Consider the following 27317-nt stretch of genomic DNA (forward strand, 5'->3'; position numbering starts at 1 on the left):
CCAATGCCATTATATTTCAGTTCTCTGTTGGAAAGCCATATTTTCAGCCTCATTAGACATGCAGAAACAAAAGAAGCTGAGGTAAAACAGCTGAAGATCTAGTTTTGAATTCATCTAAGTTTAATCTGCTATAAGGCAGCCACTATAAAATCATAAAACGAAGGTATAATCATTGCGTCAGATGTAAAATTCTACTATAACTACTAAATATCAAGAACCATACCCCTGACTTGGATCATAAAACCACTGTCTAAAAACTTCAATATGCAGCTTCTCCAAATCCTCAAGTAAACCTTTCAGCTGGCATCTCAATTGGATATTATTTCCAAGATTTTAAACTTTAAGTTCATGTGTTTGCGGAGACATATAAAACTAATCTCAAATGTCTCGTATAAAATTGAAAGCTGACTTAATCCTGGTCCTTTATAACTCTCAGTGCATTAAATCACAGTTATAGTAGTTATTTTACAAAGATTTAGCCATGAAAAGCATGACCAAACTCTGTATGCATTAGCACACATCACAAAACTTTTCTTGGCAACCAAGTTTTTAATGTGTATTTTTTCAAAATAAATATTCTTAAAATATATAGCTAACACCTCATTCTTGACTTTGCTTTATTTTTTTTCATATTAATTTCCATCCACATTGCCTGTTCACACAACCTCAGATTGAACAAAAGTAGTCTTTACTCCACAATTTGCCCAATTTATTGCCAGACTATTAAGCTCAAATGAAGAAAAATAAACTAAAAGTATGATTTCCAAAGTAAATGCATTAAATGTTAATATTAATCACACATTTCTTTAATATACTGACACTTGATCTTGTTGCTATGTCACAGCCAGCAATGGATCAAATTCATTAGAGGGTCAAACAGCTGAATTAAGCATTGTAGAACAGGGGCCTTGCACATAGTTTTTTTTTAAAGTCTAAAGGGAACTGGCTAAAATAACTTAAAACTGAAGTGGAACATTCCAAACACTGAATTCATCGGATCATAAATTACTAATGGAATGGCAGAACAAAGAAAAAAAATGGTGTTTTGAAGAAGGTGCAGGGAATATCAATAATTCACAATTGGAAATGTTAAAATTGCAATCTAAGGCTCAGATTCTGTTAGAAACTATGAATCTTAAGCTATTAGTCAATTGTCAATGTATTCTTTTAAAAAGCCATAAATCCAAAAATTTTAAACTTAGCTGGGAGCAGGAAACAACAAAATTATTCAAGAGTTAGATTGAGGTAAATCATCTTAAATAATATTCCAGATAAAAAATGATCTATAGTTAAAAAATTACAAACTAAAAGATTTTGAATTGAAAAATGTAGATTAAGTTGGTCAGTCTCATGGAAGACTCCCATCCTGAGTGATTTTGACGTTTGCTGAATTTTTGCTTTACTCCATGGTTATGTACTCGAACCAAAGGAATCTTAATTTGTTCACACTCTGTATTTATCAATCTTTCACCTGCCTCTCTGGGGATTTACTGTCCAAAACTAAGTCTAACTGAGAGAATACCATCTACTTTTATATATTAATGCAGAAAATTTGGAAGACCCCATTTGAAACTTTGCAGAACAGTTTAGTCATTCAGTCATAAATTAAACAGAAAGATCAAAAAGAAAGATTTCACGCCCAAAAATAGACTGGATTGCCTCAGCTTCGCTCACGTGTTTCAGGGTATAACAGAGGAGTAGAAAATTCAATGATGAAAGGGAAATAAAAGAATTTCAAGTGGAGCGGCATGGTTGGCATAGGATTTAGTGCAACACCTTTACCGTGCCAGCGATTGTCTGAAATAAGTTTGTACGTGTCTGCATGGTGGGTTTCCCCAGGGGCTCCGATTTCCTCCCACCGTACAAAAGTACAAAATTTGGTATAAATTGTGGGCCAAAAAGCCTGTTACCATGCTGTATGTCTAAATTTAATTTAATTTAAATGGGGATGGTGGTTGTGCAAATGTAACATTGGTTCACCAGGCCTCAGGAAATATGCCAGCCTAAGGGGGACAAAGAGGGTTTTGAGCAAAAGATGCAAGTCTCAGAAGTATTACACTCAATTGCCTTTCTATCCAAGCATCCTCCACTCCACCAAATAAGTATGAAGTTTTCTGACCATCCTCAGCAAATCAAGACTTAGTCTGACCTTCTCCTGTGGTCTGCTTTGGGGTCTTTTCAACAGTGAAAAGCTAAGCACATCAACCAGAAAGACCATTTTCTGCACAAAATATTATATTCTCCATCCATGTACCCACATCACTAATTAGCTAAAACTCTGGAAAGCAGGTATTGTTTCATCCCTTACCACAAGTATTCTATACTTTTGGTCCTCTTGGAAATTGGCACTCTCGTGCTGCATTTGGTAGCTTCAGTCCTTTAATAGGAATGGACTAACAATTAGACTGGGATGCTAGTCATTGTTTCAACAAAAACACTGCCATCCAACAGCTATAAAGCTGGAAAAGCGGCAATAGTTTAATCTTAACTAACTTTTTGTAGATTTAAGCAAGATTGGAAACCCTGCTTTCTTGGAGTGGCTAGGTGGAGGTTAAAATCTCTCAAATTACTGCGACTAAACCTGAATATTGTCATTAGTTATCTGTTTTGCTTCTTTATGACTACACTGAGCACTACTGTACAACTAACTGACTTTCAGGCTTAAAAAGTAAAATAAAAATTTGGGAACTCTTCCAGATTTTGGTTTGCACACATAAAACCAAATGTAAAGTTGCTTAATAAGCCTCCACACTGGAAAAGATTATTTCAGTCCTTAAATTTCAGAACCATTGCTATAAACAGTAAGGTGATACGATGCATAGAATTGGCAGTTGCACATTACCTTTCTGCCCTTTTCTTAAAAGTCGAGACCTTTCTGTACACATTTTAAAAAGTTAATATTTACTGGGGCACCAAACAAAGTGCAGATTTGTTTGTATTGTTTTGTTCTAATTTTCAAAATGTCAAATTAAGCCTCTACATCATTGAACTAACTATAAAAAGACACAAAGCATTTGAACAATCACATGGAGAAAACTTGGAAATTTAATTACTGCAAGTTTAACATACTTTGAATCTGTCAGGAGAAAACCTTTCAAGCCTATAAGAGTTAATAAGTTAACTTGAACTCAAGGCATCTCAAGAATGCTATCTGATATGAAGAAAGCTTGATCAATAAATGGGCAAAGTCAACGTCCGTCTCCCTGGAAACCATTACCACAAACTGACGTACATCATGTAGAACTTTCACTCTTACTTTTTCCATGCAAAAACACATTTGATCAATTGTTTTCACACGTGCAAGTTTGAAAAGTCCAGAAACAGCATTGCATACTGAATCTCTTTATTCAAATTGAGAAAGTGTTTATCTGGTAAATGTGATATCAATGTTCTGTATTAAAGTTTCAGTTTTGCACTAAAACTAAGAAAAGCCTCCTGTGAAATCCTCAAGAGAGGAGATTCCAGCATTTCTTTGTATTGACACTACACTGAGTACAGATCCAGAACAGCCTCAAACTTTTCCTTACAAAATGCCAATCTGCCCCTTTAGATCATTGAATTTAGCCAAGTTTACAATGTAATAACAACATAAATACTGAGAGAAAATAGATTCACATCTCTCTGGTTTCTTGATTGTGTGAGTGTGTGTGTGAGAGAAAAGAGAGAGAGAGAGAGAGAAGCAGCAAACACATTTTTATCAAAGCACACTGTCAGTTTTATTGTGTGCAGACCTGCTGCAGTTCTAGCCAAACAGGTGCCAGGTAATACGAGTGAGACCAAACCCCTTAGACAACAAACCCTTCAGCATCTGCAGTCTTTTTCTTCTGTCTTCAGACCTATTTCAAATCTGATCCATGGCCAGTCATGCAGCACCAAGGCCACAAAATGGTATAAACTTCTCCGAATAAAAACCACAAGCCTTTATTACGTAAAATGTAATTATCAAATAATCACTACACTTTTTCAGGCATAGAAGAACAAAAAAATACAAACATGTTTAAAACCTTTTTGTAACAAAAAGCTTATTAAATAATTAAACTTCCTGGAACATTAAGGTTAGTTAGCATTAAAGTTAACGTCTTCATTAAAATAATTGCTCAACATTGCTACATAACAGCCCTAAGCTTTTATGGGGCGTAAAATTGACAATTTTAATTCAATTAATTAACAAAATTAATTGCGTTTGAGGACAAGTCCTCATTCTGTCAAAGCTAATGGCGGAGCAGTGCAAATTACAGTAATTTGCAATTCATAAGAAATCTCTTCAACAGGCACCATTAAACTTACCAATGTTGTATTTTAAGACAAACACAGATAAGTACACAAAATTATATTGTTTCCTGTTGACCCATCTTGTTTTTGGTGTGACATGAACCACAAGGTATTATTTGAAGTTTAAACAACCTACGCACTCTTACAAAAAAAATTGCTTGTTCAAGTGATAAACCACATCTCTTAGGCTTTAAACAGATATTCATCATAACATAAAGTTAAACATCCTTTTCCAAGCAAGAAAGACATAAACTATATAAAACAATTTAAATATAGAGAATCCTCTATTTGCACATTATGGCAATGCTCTACAAAATATCCTCCCATAAGTCTTATTTTTTTCCAGAAATAAAACTTCCCTGAATTTAAAATTGAGGACAACTAAAAAACAAGCCCAGCATTAAAATAAAATAATTCATTCAATTAAAAATGATGGTTCATGTTTGGATAGGAAACAGTCTTGACGCATGAGACGACTGACTGATGCCTTCATCACATGACAAAACCTATCGGTAGACATTTTGAAAATTTTGAACTTTAACTAAAATGCCAAGTTTGAGACTTGTCTTTTTTTTGTGACACCTACTCTACTAGTCTGTCATGAAGACATATTTCAGAAACAATTAAATCTTCATCCATTCATGATAATGAAACAAACTAAAACTGCCCTTATGCTAATGAATATTCGCATTAAAACAATAATTGTCTATTTTTGAAATGCATGCTAAAACCAATGGACAGGAGATTAATATTTCAGTTATTTATTTTATTTTGGTACAAATTCTTGTAAAGTCCATTTTGGAAGAAACCAACAGTTTGGATTTCTATATAATTTAACAGAATAGAACGAGAACGAGAGGAGCAAATGTGTAAGGAAATAGCTGAGATGTGCAATAAGCAAAGGGCTGTGTTAGTTGGGGATTTTAATTTTCCTAATATAGATTGGGAGACGCATTCAGTGAAAGGGCTGGATGGCTTAGAATTTGTAATATGTGTGCAGGATAGTTTTTTGCAGCAATATGTTGAGGTACCCACTAGAGATGGGGCAGTGTTGGATCTACTGTTGGAGAATGAAATAGGGCAGGTGACTGAGGTGGGTGTTGGGGAGCACTTTGGATCCAGTGATTAATGTACCATCAGTTTCAACATAATTATAGAAAGGGATAGGTCTGGTCTGACAATGAAGGTTTTTGAGTGGGGAAAAGCCAGATTTGATGAAATGATAAGGGATTTGCAGGGAGTGATTTGGGCTGATTTGTTTTTTTGTGAAGGAGGTCGAAGAGAATTGGAGGGCATTTAAAGGTGAGATTTTGAGGGTGCAGAATCTTTATGTTCCTGTTAGGATAAAAGTCAGGGCCAAATGTTCAAGAGAGCCTAGGAAGTTGGTTCGAGATAAAAGAGAGGCCTAAATTAAAATACAGGAAGCAAGGTATGGATGAGATGCTTGGAAGATACATGGATTCCAGAAAGAAGCATAAGAAGGAAATTAGGAAAGCGAAAAGAAGGTACAAGGTGGCTATAGCGAATAGGGTGAAAGTAAATCCAAAGGGTTTTTACAAATATGTGAATAGCAAAAGGAGAGTGAAGGATAGAATTGGTCCACTAGAGGATCGGAGCAGACAAATGTGTGAGAAGCCAAATGAGATGGGGAAGACATTGAATGAATTCTTCTCGTCAGTATTCACCAGGGATTAAGGATATGGAATTGTGTCGGATAAGTGAGGCAAAAGGGGTAATTATGGAAATCATAGGGATTAGGAAAGAGGGGGTGTTGGAACACTTGAGGTATATAAAGGTGGATAAGTCTCCTTATAAGACAGGATTTTCCCCAGGACCTTGAGGGAAGTCAGGCAGGAAATAGTGAAGGCTCTGACAGTGATTTTTCAACAGTCACTGGAGGAAAGTGTGGTGCTGCGGGACTGGCGTGTTGCAAACGTGGTTCCTCTGTTTAAAAAGGACTCCAGGTGTAGGCCAAGCAATTGTCAACCAGTAAGTTTGACATCTGTGGTAGGTAAACTAATAGAAAGTATTCTTAGAGATAATATGTATAAATATCTAGAGAGGCAAGGATTGATCAGGGACATTCATCATGGGTTTGTGAGGGGAAGGTCATGTTTGACAAATCTTGCTGAATTTTTTGAGGAAGTGACTAGAAAAGTTGATGAAGGTAGAGCAGTAGATGTGGTTTATCTGGATTTCAGTAAGGCTTTCAATAAGGTTCCACATGGAAGGTTGGTGAGGAAGGTTCAGGCACTAGGGATTAATGTTCAGATAGTCAAATGGGTTCAACAGTGGCTAGAAGATAGGTGCCAGAGAATCATGGTGGACAACTGTCCATCAGGATGGAGGCCGGTGATGAGTGATGTGCCTCAGGGATCGGTGTTGGGTCCCTTGTTGTTTGTCATTTAATGATTTGGATGATGGAGTGGTAAATTGGGTGAGCAAATTTGCGGACAATACAAAAATAGGGCGAGCTGTGGATAGTGAGGATGGTTTTCATGGACTGCAGAAGGATTAGGACTGCTTAGAGAGTGGGCTGAAAGGTGGCAGATGGAGTTTAATGTAGATAAGTGTGAAGCGCTTCATTTTGGGAGGAATAATCAAAATAGGATGTATGCAGTGAAGGGGAGGGCATGAGGAATGGAGAGGAACAGGGGGATCTTGGAATAATGGTTCACCGTTCTTTGAAGGTGGATTCTCGGGTGGTGAAGAAGGCTTTTGGTATGCTGGGCTTTATAAATCATAGCATAGAATATAAGAGCTGGGAGGTGATGTTGAGACTGTTCAAGGTATTGGTGAGACCAGGTTTGGAATATTGTGTGCAGTTCTGGTCTCCAAATTATAGGAAGGATATCAATAAGATAGAGAGTGTGCAGAGAAGATTTACTAAAATGTTGCCTGGATTGCAATATCTAGAATACAGAAAAAGATTGAGTAGACTGGGTCTTTATTCATGGGAGCGTAGAAGGTTGAGGGGGGATTTCATAGAGGTATATAAAATTATGACGGGAATAGATAGATGTGAATAGGCTCTTCCCATTGAGGGTCGGAGAGATTGGAACGAGGGATCATAAGTTAAGGGTTGGGGGCAAAATTTTAGAAGTAACATAAGAGGAAGCTTCTTCATTCAGAGAGTGGTGGCTGAGTGGAATGACCTTCCGGAAGAGGTGGTTGCAGCAGGGTCAATTTTGTCATTAAAGAGGAAGTTGGATGAGTGCATGGATGTGAAGGGGTTGGAGGGTTATGGGCAGGAAGCAGGTAGGTGGAACTAGTGGAGTTCACTTACATTGGTGTGGACTAGAAGGGCCGATATGATCAGTTTCTGTACTGTAATTGTTATATGGTTATATGTAAATTTTGGAGATGATTAAAAAGGAGATAATATCACTCCTTTTTAATTTGATTTTTTCTAATGTCAAGCTGGCCTTAAGATGCACAGAATTGGAGTTATGACTTTCATAAAACTTAAGTTTGTGTGCACGTATGAACTAATAAAACCGGAACCAAGGTCTGTTTGGAATTCTAAACCTAACAAAGAGCAATCTCCATAACAAAAGAGGAATTTTAAGTTGCTCATTCAAAATAGAACTGGAGTAATTGGCGTCTTGTTCATTGTTCACAGTGGGAATAAATGTACATCTGGGATACAAGAATAACTAGCTTATTTGACAGCATAGAAGACCCATCTCCCCATTTCAGCAGGGCACATTAAGAATTTTTTTAGTGTATTTAATGTTATTGAAATATGTAGCTACAGTATAGCCGAAAAAAAACTTGGACAAACATGCAACTCAAACAGGAAAAAAAATACTGCTGTAACTTACAAGAGAAAACAGAAGTAGCTTAGCTATAGCAGAAAGCATTGTATAAAAACAAACTGCCGCTGTTGGTCCCCACACTGGTCCAGCTGCCCTGCTACCTCCTGATGGGGTAGAGTGGGTTAGTGGGATCAGTGTGGGGACAGTCAGGAGGGAATGGGGCAATGGAATCGGTGTGGGAGCTGGTGGCAGGCTGTCGAGGAGCAGAGCAGTGGGGATGGTGTGGAGGTTGGTGGTGGGCTGTTAGGAGGGAATAAGACAGCAGGAACAGTGCTGGGACTGACAGCAGGTTGCTAGGGAGTCTCTCGACAGCCCCCAAAGATAGATGGCGGTGATGCTAGTGAGCCACACAGTGACGATGATCACTGTTGGCATTGCTCACCATTATCACCCTAATTTCAACTTCATATACAAGACCTGCGGGATATTTTTGAGCTATTTTTTGGGGCGGAAAACAGTGGGTCTTACATGCCATCAAATATGATATTTTATAATCTGATAGTTTTTTTTATGTTAGACAGATTTAAACTTTGATATTCAGCTTTTAAGTAATACGTATACATTTTAATGATGCCATATGTACATTTACAGTATTTAAAATAAATATTAAATTAACAACGAATGTTGATCTGTTGAAAGATGTTTAAACAGAAATGCTGGGTCACAACTTCTAAGATCATCCACCTGGATTTGCCTGAAGATAGATCCATAACTAGATTATTCACAAACAGAGGCTGTAGCTCACTCAGCCTTTCTTTTATTATGGGTTTAGCTCTGGAATACAAAGCTGTGACAATGGTTCATCAGTTGAGTGCAATTTTTGCAGATTTTTCAAGCATTCTTATAAAATTTAGACATGACAATAGTTGGATACAGTGCATTAATCTGAAGATGAATTAATATTCCAAATACTTCATATCTGAAATACTTGAAAAACTAAATTTATTGAAGCGTGCCCTTGATAGAAAGAACAGATCCGCAACCGTTGCCATCTCCCTGGCCTATGTTCAGCCTTAGAATACCTAGACAACAAGGGGTTCTAATTCAGATCATCTAATCATCGACTATAGCTCTACCTTCCACTGAATAGCATCCAATGAACACATCCCCAAACTCCAGAAAATTAGCCTCAGCACCTCCTATCCCACAGACTGCAATCAGCGAGGATTGGTGACAGCACCTCTTTCAAGATCATCCTCAATATCCATGCCCTGCTCAGCTGTGTACTGATCCCCCAACTTTAATCCTTATACACAATTGCATACAAGTTCATGGATGACCCGACTGGATAACAAATGACGAATTGGATTACATAAGGTAGATAGAGGGACCAATGGCTTGTAAGAACAGGCTCTATCTCGAAGCCAGCAAGACCAAGGAGCTGGTTAAAGATTTCCAGAAGAGAAAGTCACTTCACAGTCTGCATCAATCTTGGATGATGATGAGGTAGATAGAAGACAGATTAAAGTTACTAGCAGTAAGCATGTGACTTGACCTGATCTGCCCACATCTATGCAACAGTCAAAAAAGCACACTTCAGATGCATGAGGAAATTTGGCATGTCACCTACTTCCCTCACAACTTCCAGATTCATCACAGAAAGCATCCAAGACTACAAGAAACTGCAGAGGGTTATGAATGTGGCTCAGGCCATCACACATACTCTCCTCCCTGCCATTTTGGAAAACAGCTACCATATTAAAAAACTCACCTTCAACCCCTCCTGTCGCAAAGAAGATTCACAAGTCTTTCAGGGAATATACTATGCTAAACTGCATTTAAAGACATTTTAGACACATCAGATGCACGACAGTTCTCAGAAATACAAAAGCCCCAACACCAGAGAAAATATACAAAGTGGATGTATCTATGGTAACAAATATTAAATGCATCCAGAACTAACCGAGAAAGCAGATATATTATGGCCCCCATGACTTTACAAATAACCTATCTACAAAAGAATCCCCATTCCACAGTCAAGCACCCCAGCTGGAGGTAAAAATTCTGGACATCTTCTTGCTTATGCAGTTAATATCCTTGACCTAGTAGAGGTGTACAAGATGATGAGAGGCACTGATCATGTGGATGGGCCAGAGGCTTTTCCCTAGGGCTGAAATGGCTAACACGAGGGGGTTCTTGGGAGTAACTACGGGGGGGGGGGGGGAGGTTGCAAAAGATAAGTTTTTCCATGCAGAGTGACGGGTGAATGGAATACGCTACCGACGATGGTGGAGGTTATTTTAAGAGACTATTACACAAGTACATGGGAACAGAAAAATGGAGATTTACGGAGGATTATACAGTAGGGAAATTCTATGCAGTCATTAAGAGTAGGTTATTAGATTGGCATAACACTGTGGATTAAAAAGCCTGTACTGTCTGATAGATTTCTATGTTCTACGTTGATTAGATCAGATCCATTTGCCAAATTTCAGAATGACACATGGGCTTAAGGGAAAGATAGAATATTCAGAAATCACATATAGTCTGTCAAATTTCAGATATACAAATCATGTTCCAAAACAGTGTGGGGATCAAATATTTTCAAGAATATCCTGGAATCCCAAAAATATTATGGAAAAAAATTCAAAGGGTTTTCTTTCTGAATAGCTCTAGACAATTTGAAGATAGACTATTTTTCTCCTACAACTTATGGGAATGAGTATGATTTAGAAATAGAACAGAACTAATTTAATTATTGAACAGGAAACAGGTAGTGTACTTCAGTCTTCAATAACATCAACATCAATGTAATCTGCATATCAAATTCTGTTTTAGTTGTCAGTAAGCTTAATGATAACCACTAATTAAGTACACAGAGTAGCATCTAAATCATAGCAAAAGCTCTGCACAGCTAGTCATACAGTTGGCCCTTCAGTCCAATTTGCCCATGTTGACCCAATTTACATTCTGAGATAGTTCCATATCACATTTTGTCCATATCCTTCCTATCCATAATATGTGACAAAATGTGTTTTGAATGCCTACTTCTATAATTTGCTCTGGCAGCTTGTTCTTATGAGCTTCCCTCTAAGTGCAAAATTTGCCCCTTGGATCACTCTTAAATTTCTCCCCTCTCACCTTGGCCTCTAATTCTAGAATTGTCTGAGACTATGAGCATTCACCTGATCCACACCTCCCAGACTTTATAGACCATCATAAGTCACCCATCAGCCTCCGAAGTTCCAGGGAATAAAGACCAAGCTTCTCCATTCTCCCCCATGACTTCAACCCTTTAATCCTGGCACATCCTGATGAACCTCCTCTGCAGCTCGACCAGCTTTGAGAAATCCATCGCAAAATGATATGGCCACCACCGCACCCACTCGATATCCCTCCACTTTCCTTTCACAATCCACAAACGCTCTGAAATAAATGGCATCAGTTCCCTACAACCTTCCCGGACTCAAAAGCAGAATTGTTTTTCCCCATTCAGAAAGCTCTTCCCACAATGCAGGCAATTCTGAATGATTTATATGGAACGTTACTACGTATCAAGTACAAAAAGATAAAATGAATAATTTTAAACTCTAAAATCATTTAACTTGACCAACATTCAGATGAGTGTGCAATAAAAAAAACTAACAAAACCACATTATAAAAGGATGGCAGGAAGAATTTGTGCACAGGCAGTAAAGCAGACATCTCAATGTGATATATCCTTGGGTTTCAAAATATGGCATCGATCTCAACATGCTCTTGTTTTTTTTTGGCATTTTTCTTCATTAATAATCTGACTTTATTCCAATGGGACAAGCAGCATGAAGAAAAATAATAAGCATCTCATATTAAAATCTTATTTCTGTCAGGTTTGCATTCTTGGATATTCAATGAGAAGGTGTGACAGAAGGTCTGCAAATGAAAGAAGTGCCAAGCAAACCTATAGCAACTTCAATGGAGAATGAAGATTCAGAAGTTGGCGTGGAATTTATATTATTTCTTTCTTCCAGCAAACAGAAATACTTCAATAAACCACAAAAATGCAACATGGATCAAAATGATCATTTCATGAAGGTTGAAATTTCACCTCAAACTATTCATCTGTCATCAAGTAGTACCACCTCGGAAAAATCATGGCAATGGATAATCCAATAATTTGGAATAGAAGACATCTCATTTGAAGTTATCTTAAAAACTACCAAGCTAATTAAGACAGTACTCATTTTTAGAGCATCCACGAACAATGCATTTTTGCCAACAAAGTTACTTCTCTGCAACCTGGGCTAAGATCGGCCTTTGTTATTTATAATACAATTCATATGCATGTAACCACCAGTACCTCACATGCTACTTTCCAATATAGGCCTCTCCCCAAGGAAAACTATGTTCCTATTTACTCTACGCCAATAATGCACGCTGCATGTTGCGCAAGTAGGATAATGGTCTGACCTATTCCATAAATAAATCTGCAGACTCCATAATGGCACTTTTTGGAGAAGTACATGTGTCCCAGAAGAGAATAGCGGATATGTATTGCTCAAATTCCCTAATTAAAGTAGGCAAAAAAAACATAAAACAGTAGAGCAAAGGATTAGGCCATTCAGTGCATAATGTCTGCACTAAACATGATACCCAAATTCAAGTAAAACTCTGCTACTTGCACACAATACATGTTCTTCTATTTGTTGCTTTCTTATGTAAATAGTACAGTATAACTTGGATTATCTGACATGTTTTCGGAGCCTAACTAACATCACAGGTTGAAATAAACTTCACCTGACATGAAATTAGAATGACAACTGTCCTTGTTTCAGGTAATTCCCTCCCTTCCACCTCTCCTATTGACTTTTCACTCCAACTCTCCCTCAAAAACTGCGTGCCACCGACTCCCAGCCGCATGTGGTTGGAAGAATCCCTTGTCCCGGCATCATCAAGGAGAACGGCTTCCTGGGCAGGACTGGGACCGGACTCAATGGCGTTCCCTTCCCTTCCTTCTTTATCACACCAGAACTCCTGACGCCGACTCTAAATCCTACTCTTGGCCTACTATTGCACGTGCACCAGGACGAGGGTGTCAGGAGCTCTGGTGACCGAAGCTCCTGATGACTGACTCCAAGTCCAAACCCTCCCCCTTGGCCTACACCAGAGTCCTCAATGTCGACTCCAAACCTTTCCCTCAGCCTACCGCACTCCAGATGGGCATTGGGAGCTCCGGTGTAGGCCGAGGGGAGGGCAGCAGATGCTATGGTTTCATTGCACAGTTCTATGGGGTCAGGGGTACTGCCAGGCTGAAAAGGAGGGGAAAGTGGTCACACCTCCTGCTCCTCTTCCCATAAGCTACACCCCTGCTCTGGCTCCCAGACAGGAACCTGGACCTAGGCTCCCAGGCAAGAGCAGGACCTCGGTGGGGAGGTGTTGGGGATTGGCAGTGGCAGTTGGGAGCTCTTCTTTGTATATGATTTCCAAACCCCTCCCCCCTGGAGAAAATATTTTGACTTTCTACCCCATATATCCTTCCATAATGTTACAAATTTCTATCAGGTCACCCCCACCCCCCCCCCCCCACCCCAGCCTCTGACACTCAAGAGAATAAACCAGAGTCCAATATCCCAACATACTTCATACCTTCTAATCCAGGCAACATCTTAATAATTCTCTTCTGTACCCTTTCTAAAGCCTTCTTTACCCTTCCTGAAGTAGGGTGACCATAACAGTGCCCAATGTTCCAAATGCAACCAAACCCAAGTTTTATATACTTGCAGCATGACTCCTTACTCTTACACTCCATGCCCTGACCAGTGAAGGCAAGCATACCACGTGCCTCCTTTAGCAGACTTCAATGCTTTTGCACAAATTGTTGATGCCCTGAAATACACGCAAAAGTGGGTAATTCAGAAGGCATGCAAAACAAGACAAGTTTCTAAAAGGAAGGAGAGAATGATGATCATCAATGCCAAGTATGCAGGGCCTTCAGAAAGAAATTTCTAAAAACTACTTGGATCTTAGAAATCAGTTAATCAGATTAATAGAAAGACTAAAGGAAGCTTAAATGAAACATTCGACAAACATTGAGTAAAACTTGACAGCTCAATGCCTGTTTTAACAGCTGTGGATATGCAGATTCCCTGTAACTGCATCAAATTATTCAGTGAAGTATATTTAGATTTGTCTGTGCTTGAGTGTAACCTGTAAGTGGTATGGTGTCAACTTTCACCATAGCAGCAGCCTTCACTTATAATTAGCCCAGATTATGCTTATAGCTGAGCAACAGCTGCAATCTTTTTTGCGCGAGTCGGATAAAATAAACAAACATTTGGTCTACATGGGAACTTTAATGATAATAGAAGACTGTGCAAATAAAATCATTTTAAGTAACCTAACCTTTTGATTAATGGTAGAGAACATTAAGCATGGGACATGACATGTTTTGTCTCTTTCAGAATAGACACTTTATCACATACAAAATATGCAGAATTGATTGGCTGTTAATAGTTCTGCCTCACTGTTTATACACCCAGTTTTTATCCTGATGCTGAGTTTCTATGTTTTCCCGATGAATGAATTGCTGGGTGGTCTGGTTTTCACTCAAATACCAAAGATATGATGGTGGATTATTTGGCTACTGCAAATTACTCCTTAATGTAGGTAAGTGGCAAAAGAGTCAAATGGGAATTAAAGAGAATAAATTGCAGTGAAACGGAAACACGAGGGAAAATTTGACTGCTCTGTTGGGATAGCCTGAACAGCCTCCTGTTTGTAATAAGTACTAAGTTATGCCAACAGAAAAATAACCTGCATTTAATACAAGTTTTAATATTTAAAAATGGCATATCACAAATATATTACATTAAAACTAATTTTATGTAACTGGTGAAGGTGCTAAGAGGTTTAACTAAAGATTTGATTAAAAAATAAAATGGATTTTTCAGAGTAAACAGATGCAAGGAAGTTGAAGCCATCCTCTGGAGATCAAATGGCCCACAGAATTGCAAGAAAGAAAAGTTCTGGAAAGTGGACGAGCGAGTATGCAGTACTTCATCCAAACTTGCAAGAGCGTTGAGAAGGTGACAGTACATCTCAGACTGGTAGCCAAAGATGACATTTGCAACTTTTATTTGGATTGTATGAGGTTCGGCAGAGACAAAGGACAGATTATAAAACCAGAATCACTGTGAAATATACTTGTATAATGAAATCTGATGAAGCTTCCTTTTGGGGAAGTCAAGGAAAATTTGAATTCAAGTTTTCAAACCTTTGAATTTAAAATGTCTTTCACAATTTCTTCAATATAATTCTGCAAATTGAGAGATTAAGATTTTGTTTCATAAACAATATATTACATTCAATAGCAGTTGGTTAAATTAGTGTTGGACTAATTATTTTTCAGATTTGGTACTTCATAAGCAATGTTTGTTGATCACCTTTCAAATCTTACAAAGTACTCTGATTTATCCAAAATGGTCAGGTCCAGGCCTATTTTGGATAACTGGTCATTTTTTAAAAAAAAACAGCAAATCACTTGTAACAGTGTTTACAACAAAAAACAAGGGAAAGCTTTTAAGCACAAAATAATGTTTAATTCTCACCAAAAAACATGAAAAAATGTAAGATAAATCGGATACCAAAAACTCAATATTCTACTCAGAGGTTTTGTTTCAAAATTCTTTCAAACTTTGAAGCCGGTTTGGGTCAAAAAAAATTGTGTGTGAGTGTGTGTGGGGCGGGGGGGGGGGGGGGGGGTAGCTGCAAAAGTTCACATCTAAAATCTAAACTCTGGAACTTCGAGTATTGGTCTTTTCTAGCCTACAAAATATTCAGTCTTTCTTTTAGAATTCATTAAATATTCACCAAATGATTGCAGAAAAGGTTCTATATCAATGCAGTATCAAGGAACTTATACAAAACTGAACTCTGCAGATAACAGTGATCTCAATGTTGAGTCATATTTTGCAAAGCAAAATTGTTCTATTACAAGTCTGCACAGTCAACAAACAGTAGCTAAAGATCTTCTGGTCAAGATTAATCCCTTGCAGTTTGACTAATGTTTGATCACCAAGTCTGCAAATACCAAAATCTAAATCAATGGTTTTCAAACTTTTTCTTTCCACTCACATATCACCTTAAGTAATCCCTCTGCCATAGGTGCTTTGTAATTAGTAAGGAATTACTTAAGGTGGTAAGTGAGTGGGGGGATAAAAAAGATCGAGAACCACTGCTCTAGACCCAATTGTTACTGAAATATTTTGTTTGAGAAAAATTGTCATTGGCCACTTTGCTTTAGAGTTATGAAACCATGCACATATCAAGTCAATTGGGCACAATTAAAACAGTGGTTTTCAAATTTTCTTTCCATGCACATACCATCTTAAGTAACTCTTTACTCATCACAGAGCACCTGTGGCATAGGTGATATGTGCGTGGAAAGAATGTTTGAAAACCACAGATCTAGATGGCAGATCCTGCAAACTCTGCAATGAAGAGTTCAGCTAATTCAGGGGCAGCACAGTTGACATGGAGCAACATGGTTGGTGCAGCACCAGCGATGGGACCGGGATTAAATCCAACACTGTCTGTAAGGTTTGTCCATTCTCCCCAGGTCTGCATTGGGTTCCTCCAGGGGTTCCAGTTTCCTCCCGCTGTTCGAAATATTCCAGGGGTTGTAGGTTAATTGGGTGGCATGGGCTCGTGGGTCAAAGTGGCCCTATTATTGTGCTGTTGTGTCCAATTTAAAAAAAATTAAATGTAAATTAAATTTTAAAAAATGGATGACCGAATCCTCAAGGTTTCTTCATCTCTGCAAGTGGTCAGAAATAGTAGCAAATTTTAACACTTAAAAAGATCAACCAAAGTCAGGTAGAATTTGTAAAGGAAGGAAAAGGTGCATCCTTTATCATTCACACATTCAGCAATTAATGTCACAGAGATTCGTACTCTTTGTCATTGTGTCCATAGTATACATATAGAAAATTGGCTCAAAAATAATTTAACAGTATTTCCTCCTCTGCGACTTTCACCATCAAGGAGGACAGCAACTTTGGAAACAAAATCAAATCCAAATTATACTTTCAAATCATTGACAAGCCTGAGCTGAATCTATATTATTGTTCCTTTCTTATCATCCAAACAGTAGAAGAGCAAGAGCTGCAAAAGCAGATGGCCTCACATCAGCAGGAGGGGGAAATGCTGGAGTCTATTACAGTTGTAACAAGCATTTGCAAAATAATATGATTGGGAACAATCACCATGGATTTATGAGAGGAAAATCGTGTTTGACACATCTGTTGATGTGTTTTCTTTGTGTTATATCAGGCAGGACAACAGACAAGGACAAATTAGTTGATGTGCTGTACTGGACTTTCAGAAAACTGACAAATCTTTCATTTTCACTGAATTAATACTGAAAATTTCTTAGCTATCTATCACTATTGAAAAAATTTCAAGAAGACTCAACTTCTCCAGAAAACAAGGGACGGGTAAGACTTTATCAAGACTCAGGCAGAATGAGCAACCAACATTTCAGGTCAAAACATTTTATCGACACTCTTGATAAAGGGTTCCAACTCAAAACATGGATTAATCATTTCTACCCATGGATGCTGTCTGACCTGCTGAGTTCCTCCACCAATTCTCTATTTGCTCAAGATTCCAGCATCTGCAACTTTTGCATTTCTCTTCTCCTGGAATAGTTTGTTCTCAGTACCTGACTTCCTTCCTCGACCAATGAGATTTAAATCCAGTGGAATCCTTAGTATGAGGTTTAAAACTTAACTGTAACTTTTAGATAGTCAAACAAATAAAAAATATCTAAGTACTTTAAATAGATATTGAATTAAAAGGTTGCCCTTGATTTGTGTAGGATGGGACTGAAAATAATGACAAGAAAAACTATTTTCTATTGACAGTTATTTGGAATGCAGATATTAAGAAATGCATAAAAAGTACAATTTTCAAAGAGGGAAAGAGCTTAGGAGTAAATATGTCAGGATGAATATTCATGCAGGTTTTTCATAAACGTGTACATAATTTCTTTGGAAATAATGTTCTTTCAATGAGAAAAAAAAGGATTGAAAATAGGTTATCTTGCTTACCATCATCAAGTGTTATATCCTGTAGTACAATGGTCTGGAAAGGCAGCTCATCATCCTCTGGCTCTTGTTTAATGTTCAGCGAAGCTCTCTCTGGTGTTGAAAAAGGTGATGGGTTACACACATTGTGATGTGTCAATGGAGGAGGTCCTGATAGACTTACTAAACTTGCATTGTGTAGCTGTGGTGAGGATTGTCCAGAATGTGGTGAGTGTCCCAAAGGATGAGCTGCTGTGGGGGATGGTGAAGAAGCTGGGCCTGGATTTGGAGAACAGTACATTTGCTGCATTTGTTGTTGACAGCCCAGGTTAATTTGAAGTGGACCGGCTACATCAGGCTGAAAAGATATTCTCTCATATCCCTGGTTAGAAACTGAATTGATGGGAAGACCTGGTTGTCCATTATATATCATATTAGATTGCATAGATTGGTAAGAAGGCCCAATAGGTGGAGCTGGTTTTGGAAAAGACTGGTGCCCCAGAGGAGCCATAATAGGGCATTCAGAACCTGGACTAATGCTTCTTGTTGGTAGATTTGACAAGCATGTTCCTGATGAAGAAATCATCGACGCATAAGTTTGTTGCAGAGAAGGCCCAAGGCTCCTCTGTGAAGCAGATGTCAAATTTTCATGGTGTCCTGTATCCGAGGAAGGCAGCTGAGATCCAACTTGATGTAGACCAGATATACCAGCATTTGCAGTATGTGCAATAGGCAATGGAAGAGTAGGAACAGTGGGCAATTCTCTCTCATCATTATGTTCCCGCTTGATTAAAACTGTGAAGTAAAGACAAATTGGGATTACAGACAGGCAATCTACATGGAATGCTACAGTCAGAGAGCAGCATCAAGGATCCACACCACCCACAACATGCTCTGATCTCGCTGCTGCCACAAGAGGGTGAGGTGCCACAAAACTTGTACCAGGTTCAAGAACAGTTGACACCCCTCCACCATCAGACTCTGAGATTAATTTTAGGGCTCTTACTTTGCACATTATTATGGAATATTTATTTTCTGTTTGTTTGCACTTCTCTTTCCTATACATATCTATATCTTATCTTGAGTATAGTTTTTTTTTGCACTACCTACAAGTAGAAATTCTGCCTGGATTGCAGCAAAAATAATCGCAGGGCAATATATGATGTCATATATGTACTCTGAGAATAAATTTGAACTTTGAAGACATATGCCAAGAACACACCAAATCAACCTAGTTTTGTCACTATTTCTCCTTAAATATGTTGATTCAAGCTAACCAGGCACTTCTCCAGATAAAGAGGCGATGGTTATCAAGACTTTCATTAGGTGTCAAGTATATAATCTGAGATGACATTTTTATTAACGACCAAGACATTGTGACAATGAAATCAAAAGATCCTATGCATTATTCAAAGAACATATCCTCTCAAAGAACACCATTAGCACAACACAATTATTGAATTAATTTCTAGGATGGAACAAAGATTTTTCTGATATTGGTAATCTTCATAAATGTACATTTTTTAAAAAAATCTGAAAACAATGAAATGGAACTATCTATTCATAAGCCGAAGCTATCAAAACCAAACTTTATTATTCCCTTTTCTGACAGCTAAACTCTTGCAATAAAGTCATTTGAGAGAGATCATGATTTTGCTGCTTGTTCAACCTTTGTCTTCCTTAAAATAGGCAAAATTAAGCCAGACAAAACAACCCTTTTCCCACAGAGTATCAAATAAAATGAGGAATCAAATTGTCTAACCTTTGCTTTCTAATCTTATAAGGAAACCTTTTTTAATCTATTGTGTCCACAATGATCTTTTAACTTACTTAACACAGTAATACAAATGTTACAATGGAGTATCTATTAGAGTACCACGGAGTAGATGGTTAACGGCAGGTTTCTTAAAAGCACGGAAGAACAGAGGGTCCCTGGGGTCCAATTCTACAGATCTCTCATAGGGTTTAGGAAGTAAAAGACAGTAGCAGCTCATGATAATTATATGGTAGCCAGGAAGGAACTGAAGAAAGGACTTGGGAGAGCTAAAAGGTACAAGGTGGGGGGAGGAAAGTTTAAGGGAGACGTCAGGACTGTTTTTTTTATATACAGAGAGTGGTGACGCTTGGAATGCATTGCCAGGGGTGGTGATAGAGGCTGGTACAACAATTTAAAAGTCTCTTGGACAGGCACATGGATGCAAGAAAAATAGAGCATGATGGGTGTGAGGTAGGGAAGGTTTAGATAGTTGAGTAGGTTTAAATAGGTCGGCACAACGTCGTCCGAATGACCTGCACTGTGCTGAAACATTCTCTGATGACCCACGATGACTCAGTTGGCAAGCCATCCACAATGACTTCCCTTTCTACAGCAATAACAATATCCCTGATTAGTAATCCTACTTCCCCCCCCCCCCCCACCACTTTCATATCCCTTCCTATCCCTTTGAAACATCTAAACCTAGGTGTCTGCATTAGCCAATCCTGTCCTTGTGTCAGCCAAGTCTTTGAAATGGTCACAACATTGTAATTCCAGGTTCTGATCCATTCTCTAAGTTCATCTATTTCCAATACTGCTAGCATTGAAATATACATATTTTATACCCTACAACTGATTGCAGTTAAATTCCCTCATTGACTGTCCCTCCTCACCATCTCACTATATATTGCATCAACATTTCCACCATTTACTCTATTCTCTTTTTTATCATCAGGTCCCAGTGAGTTTTAACATCTCCAGCACCTTTTCTTCTGGAATGCATATTTTCTTTAAGACATTACTAAAAACTTCTCCAAATTCCCTACATTTCATGTAAATATTGACAAGAAATACTTTGAATACCTTGCCCATTTTCTGTGGATCACACATTTAACAATTACATTTATTTTTAAGGGACCTTATCACTTCCCAGTTACTCTGTTGCCTTTAATATACCTGTAGAATCTCTTTGGGCTCTTCTTTACCTTATCTGCCAGATCCATCACTTGGCCATTCTTTGCCCTCTTGATTTGAACTCCTTGAACTACATCTCCTATACTCCTCAAGGGATTCACATGATCCCATCTGTCTACACCCCCTTTTTCATGACCAGATCTTCAATATATCTCTGATCATCCAGAGCTCCTGCCAGCCTTGTATGTCACTCTAACAGAAATATGGTGCTCCTAAACTCTCCTTTCCTTTACAAGTCTTCCACTTGTCAGATATCCTTTATGTACAAACAGCCTTTCCAAATCAACCTTTGCAAATTTCTCAAACATCATAACTGGTCTTGCCCCAATTTAGAATGCAACTTATACACATTTTTAAAATCTATATCTATTTTAAGGACTGGTCACTGGATCCAAAGTGCTACTGTGAGAGATGGGAAAACTGATCTAAAATTATGAACATGAAGGAAACTAAAATTCATACATCAGTTAATGGCTGTAACCAGTACAAACAGGATGAGCTTGGGGATTAGGATGCAGGAAAGCAGAGTCAGCACGATTAACATAAAGACTAAGATAAGGAGTGGTAAGGAACAATAGAATGTAGGAAGTTGAGGTAGTCTGGATCAGATAAGGGTCTCCTAGCCCTGGACAGAAGTACCAAGTCCTACATATCTAATTAGCTAACCTTACACAGATTTATACATATTAAATTAGCCAACCCTAGACAGGATGAGCCAACTCTGCATACCAAGAGGAAGGTGTGAATAAGGACAATAACATGAAGGGACACTGACAGGATACCCCCTGGTCCTCCAAGTATACTGAAATTGCACTTAGGCAGGAAGGATTGCCTAATGCCAAACCTCTCCAGCAGGAGGCAGAAGAATGTAAGGGGGGAGGCTATTCCTATACTGAAGTCAACTGTATAAAAGTTGGGTGAGCCCCAGTGTATGTGTGTATTCCCAGGGTAAGGGGAAGCACCCAACTTTGCATTGTTGTTGTAATAAATGTTCTTTGTTCTCAATTTTTGTCTCGAGCAATTTCTTTAAAGGTAATTCTATTTCTAACACTACCCTTCTACTCTGTCTTGTTTCCCAAGAGGAGGTCCAGAATTGCAACCTCTCTACTTGGGTAATCGAAACATTGTTTGACAAAACTTTGCATTATTATAAGTATGAGGTAGAGTTTGTGCGAGAGTATAGGTGGATGGGAGCGGGGTAAAGAGGGTAGCACAGAGGGAACAAACACACACAGGCACATGATTCTGAAAGGGTCTGGCAAAGCTGCAGAAGGCTGCTTCAACCATCTTGAATATCCAGTGGAAATTGATTCAAGACTCAAGAAAACAAACAGAGGAAGGAAAATTACATAAAATCTTCTGCATTTTCTTCCTTTGCAGTAAAATTTCACAATCAACCTAAAAAACTTGCCACAGCAGTTTCTCAGAAAAGTGTTCAAAGCTAATAGTCCAAAAACTATTTATGAAACATCTTCAATCAGATATTCAACAAAACATTGCTTTCTGTAACTGAATGATTATCAAATGATATTCAGAGGAATGAGTTTGTTGATGGATAAAAAAAAATGGAAGCATAAAATCTAGTAATGACTTACAGCTATGATTAAGCCTTTTCCAAAATAAAACTTAAAATTAAAAGATTTGGGTGTTGTACTTCAAATGATTGTCATGACAGCACTTTTTTTTTGCATTATTCTCCTATGGCTTTGGGTGCCAATATACACCCACACATACCCTGCTGTTAGCAGCAAACAATTTACGACTAGTTAGTTTAGCAGGAGACAGTGGTTTCTAGATAATAACTGGTTCCTGCTCAGCAGTACAAGCCACTTCCTGCCAACACCTGTCCTGATCCATCATTGGTCCAGTGAACATTTATTACAATGAAAACAGGAAACGTTCAGATCATGGGGCTACATAATATGCATTCAGCTTTACTGAAAAAGCATTATTTTATTGATCTAGAGATAAACAGGACATTTTGCACAACAAAATCAAAATGGGAGGAACTTTTGCCTCTTGGAAAATAGCTGTATGGCTCTCTTTTCCACTGTATCTTGATATTCCCCCCAGATCAATGCACATCAAGGTCACATCACTTACACATCCCAATAACTTTTTAACTCGGTTCTTAAAAGAGGCTGGGAAGCCAGTAACGCAAACCAAGGCAAGTTTAAAGGTAAGCTAAGTCTTAAGAAATAATACTGGGTAGTAGCTGATGCATCAATGGCAAACACTGAGATTAGAGATCATACTTCTATTTTTCATGGAAAAAAATAGAACTGATTCAAAAGTTACAGTCTTAAATCTTTAAGCTTGTGGCAAGGATAATTTTGATTATCAGGAACTTAAATGACAGAGATTATGAGCAGGTAAAGAGATCTCTTGCAAGTGGAAGACTTTAAAAGTGAGATATGGAGAGCTCAGGGTGAAAATGTTCCTGTTAGAGTGAAGGGCAAACTTGGCAGGATTAAGGAATCCTGGCTAATGAGGAATTTTGAGGCTCTGTTCACAAAAAAGTTAAATATCCGTAAGAAATCAAGAGGGCAAAAAGGAGCTTAAATATCTTTGGAAGACAAAGTAAAGGAGAATCCTGAAAGCTTCTATGAATATTAAGAGTGAGAATATAACCAGGAATAGAATGGTTGCCTTGAAGCATCAGTGGTCATCTATGTGTGGAGCCACAGGAGTTGGGAGAGTTCGAAAAAAGGAATAGGTTTTGTCTGCATTTACTATGGAGAAATCATGAATGTTAAGGTGCTCAGGGAAGAGAACAGTGATGACCTTTGACATTACAATCAAGGTGTTGGTAGTCTTGAGGTGTATAAAGGTGGATAAATCCTCCCTGATCAAGTTTACCCAAGGACATAGAGCAGCAAGAGAAAAAACTACTTTAGTTCTGTCTGAGATATTTATATATTCTGGCACAGGTTAGGTACCAGAAGATTGGAAGGTGACTTAAGTTGTGCCTTTATTTAAAAAAGGCTGCAAGGTCAAGCAAGGGAACTAGAGGCCGGTGAGTTTAGCACCTGTGTGGGAAAGTTACTGGAAGGGATTCTGAAACTCAGAATCTATCTGCAATTGGAAGTGCAAAAACTGTTTTGAGATAGTCAGCATAGCTCTTTGCATGAGAAATCATGTCTCACTAATTTGATTGAGGTTTTTAAAGTTGACCAAGAAGAGTGTCAAGAGCTGGGTGGAAGCAAGCCTTTGATAAGGTCCCAGATGATAAACTGGTCTGGAAGGTTGGGTCACATGGGATTTGAGGGTAAGTTAAGTCAAACTGATACAAAATTTAGTTTGAATTGAGTTAAGAGTGGGTTACTTTTCAGATTGGAGCTCTATGGCCAGTGGTGTAGCACAGGGATTGGTGCTGCATACTACGTTGATCAAATATATATATTAATTTGGATGATTAGTAAGATTGCAAATGGAACCAAAATTTATGGTGTAGTAGACAGTGAAGAAAATTATATAACATGGTCTGGATTAACTGGATAAGGAATGCCAGGTGAAATTAACTCAGACGAGAGCAAATAGATACATTTTGAGAAGTTAAACCAGGCCAGAAATGGCAAGGCCCTGAAGAACATTGCAGAATAAATGGTGTAAGTACATAGTTCCCTGAAAGTAGCAACACAGACAGACAAGGTGATGAAGATGATAAATGGGTGGTCAGGAAATGGAACAAGAAGTTGGTAAGACTGCACCTGGAGTATTGTGAGAAATTCTGGCTGCTATTCTATATATGTGATTAAGCTAAAGAAGGTGCAGATAAGATTCACACGGATGTTTCTAGGACTGGAGATTTTGACAGTTTTCTCTGGAGTAAAGGAGGCTGAAGGGTGATGGTATAAAACTTGATAAAATAATGAAGGTCATAGTTAAAGTGGATGACCATGGTCTTTTCCCCAATGTAGGGAGAGTTTAAAATTAGAGGTTCGAAGTAAGGGAACGATTTAAAGTAGACCTTTAGACGGGAAACTTTTTTCCACAGAAGTTGTGGGTATAGGGAATGAGCTGCAAGAGGAAAAGCTTGAGATGGGCACAATAATGTTGAAAAAACATTTTTTTTTTAAAGATACATGGATAGGAACAATTGAGGGAAATAAGGACCAAACACAGGCAAATGGGACTAACAGGGAGGCACCTTGGTTAACAAAGATGAGCAGGCTGATGGGCCTGTTTCTGGGCTGTACAACACTATGACTTTTCTGAGTGGTGCTAGAGAAGCAATTTGTTTTTATGCCCTCGTATCTCCACTTCCGAGAGCAACACTCCTTGCCTATATTTTGTTTCATTCAATTGCAACTTTGGCCATCACATTCTTGAATATTTTAACTGTTTAAAATCAGTTAACTACAGAGAGTCCAATATTAGTTTTCTTAATATTTAGAAGTGTTTTCACCCACTGAGAAGGATTCAAAGGTATAATGGAGATGAATATCAGATAGCTTTGATGTTTGTTCAAAAGAGCAAGTTCAACCCATGTGCAAAATCAAACTACTTTTTTAATCCAATGCATGCTTGGATCTCTTTACTTAAATTTATAAAATTTAAATATGGACATACATAACAGGCCCTTCTGGCCCACGAGCCTGTACCACCAAATATCTCAATTAACCTACAATACCCATACATGTTGAAAGGCGGGAGGAAACCCATGCAGAGAGAAGGAGAATGTACAAACCCATTACAGACAGTCTGTCACTACTGATAATCTGACAAATTTTAATCTGCTATTTATAGCAAGGAAATGTCACTACCATAGGGTTCTGGGGAGAAAAGATTTTTAAATTATTCATTGGACAATATGACATACAAAACTGTTCTCCTGAGGACTTGAGTATAGGGGTACAGATCAGAAAGGACCTCGTATCTTCAGTATGTGCAGTTAGCTAGTATCAGCAGAAGCAACTCGATCTAATGTTATTGGTTGAAGTTGCAGATATATCTTTAATTATTTGGTTAGAATATTTGATTTTAATCTCAAACCATTAACCCTCATTTATACGGTTTCCTTCTTATCAGATGGTACCAGGATCAAGAATGATTTGCTTCCACTCTGGTTTTGTGGGTTCAGAGAATTACAGATCCTTCCATAGATGAGGCAGAAGGTACCTGCCCTTCCAGGAAGGAGCGTAGCTTCCACCATTTAGACACTGCTTCCGAGTGTTCCTAATGGATGAGCGCGTACTTAATATCACCCTGAATGGTGCTTGGTCCAATAGTTCCCAGGTCTTGTCGGGGTTGATGCACCTCAAAGCATCATTTTGTTTTCTGACCATCGGGTCATCTCCTCACATCAAACTTTGGAATAGAGTTATTTCAGGCAATCGAGTAATCTTACCTGCCCAAAATAACCACCTGAGAGTAACCCGAGAAAGAATGCAGCAGTTAGTTGCTTATCCTTCTAGAATTTGAAGGATTTGATGAAACAGTGATGGTGGCATAGAGGTGCCTGCTGCAAGTAGTTCAGGTCACAGAATTATATTGAGAGTAAGGCGGGAATTGCTATGGTCTAAAAGATGCAGAGTTTTGAGCAAGGTCAGAGGTTTTGATCTTCAAATATTCTTTTCCTCAACTGATGAAAGAATACACTATCAAATTAAAATTCTTCAGCAATATTTGCCTTCCATAAGAGATGGCTCTCAAGATATGGGAAATTATTTACATTTTTCCAGCGACTTATTGTAAACCTTTAGTGTAGAGGTAAGTGGATAGAGAACATTGGTCCTGCAGATTTCCTGAAAAATACTCTTTTTCATTGCTAGGGTTTCACAAAATGGAAAAAGCCGAATTACAGCAGTAAATGCTATAGCTTATAACAAAATGACTGAAATATAATTTGTCATTTGCAGTCTCTTCCCTGATAATGAGAATTTACTGTAAATAATGAACTCCAATACCTAATTCTAGATTTTCTCACCGCATCTATTCACAGCACCAAACCTGTCAAAAGAATGCTGTGTGCTCCAATCATATTACCTTTGATTCTAAACACCAAGATTCTAAACACCAAATAGCAAATGCCCATTCTTTGTCATTTCTATGAATCAATTTGGTGAACCTTTTCCTGAAATAAGGAGCCCAAAACCTTGTGTAGTTTTCTTGGTTTGGTCTCACAATATGCAATAAAAGCAATAAGAATTCTTAACTCGTATACTCCACAACACTCCACCCACCCTCCTACTCTGGGAATAAAGGTCAAAATTCCATATGATAATTAGTTACTCTACAAGTCTGAGTTTCAGGAATGGGAATCCTTTATCT

At 38.2% G+C, this 27317-nt stretch overlaps 1 protein-coding gene and 1 long non-coding RNA gene across 4 annotated transcripts in view; one reads left to right on the plus strand and one right to left on the minus strand.

Moving 5' to 3' along the window:
- The window catches only part of LOC138744821 (uncharacterized), a 66343-nt gene extending 51081 nt beyond the window's left edge, over nucleotides 1-15262 (plus strand). Inside the window, exon 3 of the long non-coding RNA XR_011345778.1 lies at nucleotides 14960-15262. This is a non-coding gene — a long non-coding RNA (uncharacterized lncRNA). The remainder of the gene's footprint in view (nucleotides 1-14959) is intronic.
- The window catches only part of nfatc3a (nuclear factor of activated T cells 3a), a 166664-nt gene that overhangs the window by 14525 nt on the left and 124822 nt on the right, over nucleotides 1-27317 (minus strand). For all 3 annotated transcript variants that reach the window (XM_069901537.1, XM_069901538.1, XM_069901540.1), the window contains exon 9: nucleotides 18119-18889. In XM_069901537.1, coding sequence (XP_069757638.1) covers nucleotides 18119-18889 — 771 coding nt within the window. The remainder of the gene's footprint in view (nucleotides 1-18118; nucleotides 18890-27317) is intronic.

This window comes from Narcine bancroftii, chromosome 10 (genome assembly GCF_036971445.1).
Source record: "Narcine bancroftii isolate sNarBan1 chromosome 10, sNarBan1.hap1, whole genome shotgun sequence".
NCBI lineage: Eukaryota > Metazoa > Chordata > Chondrichthyes > Torpediniformes > Narcinidae > Narcine > Narcine bancroftii.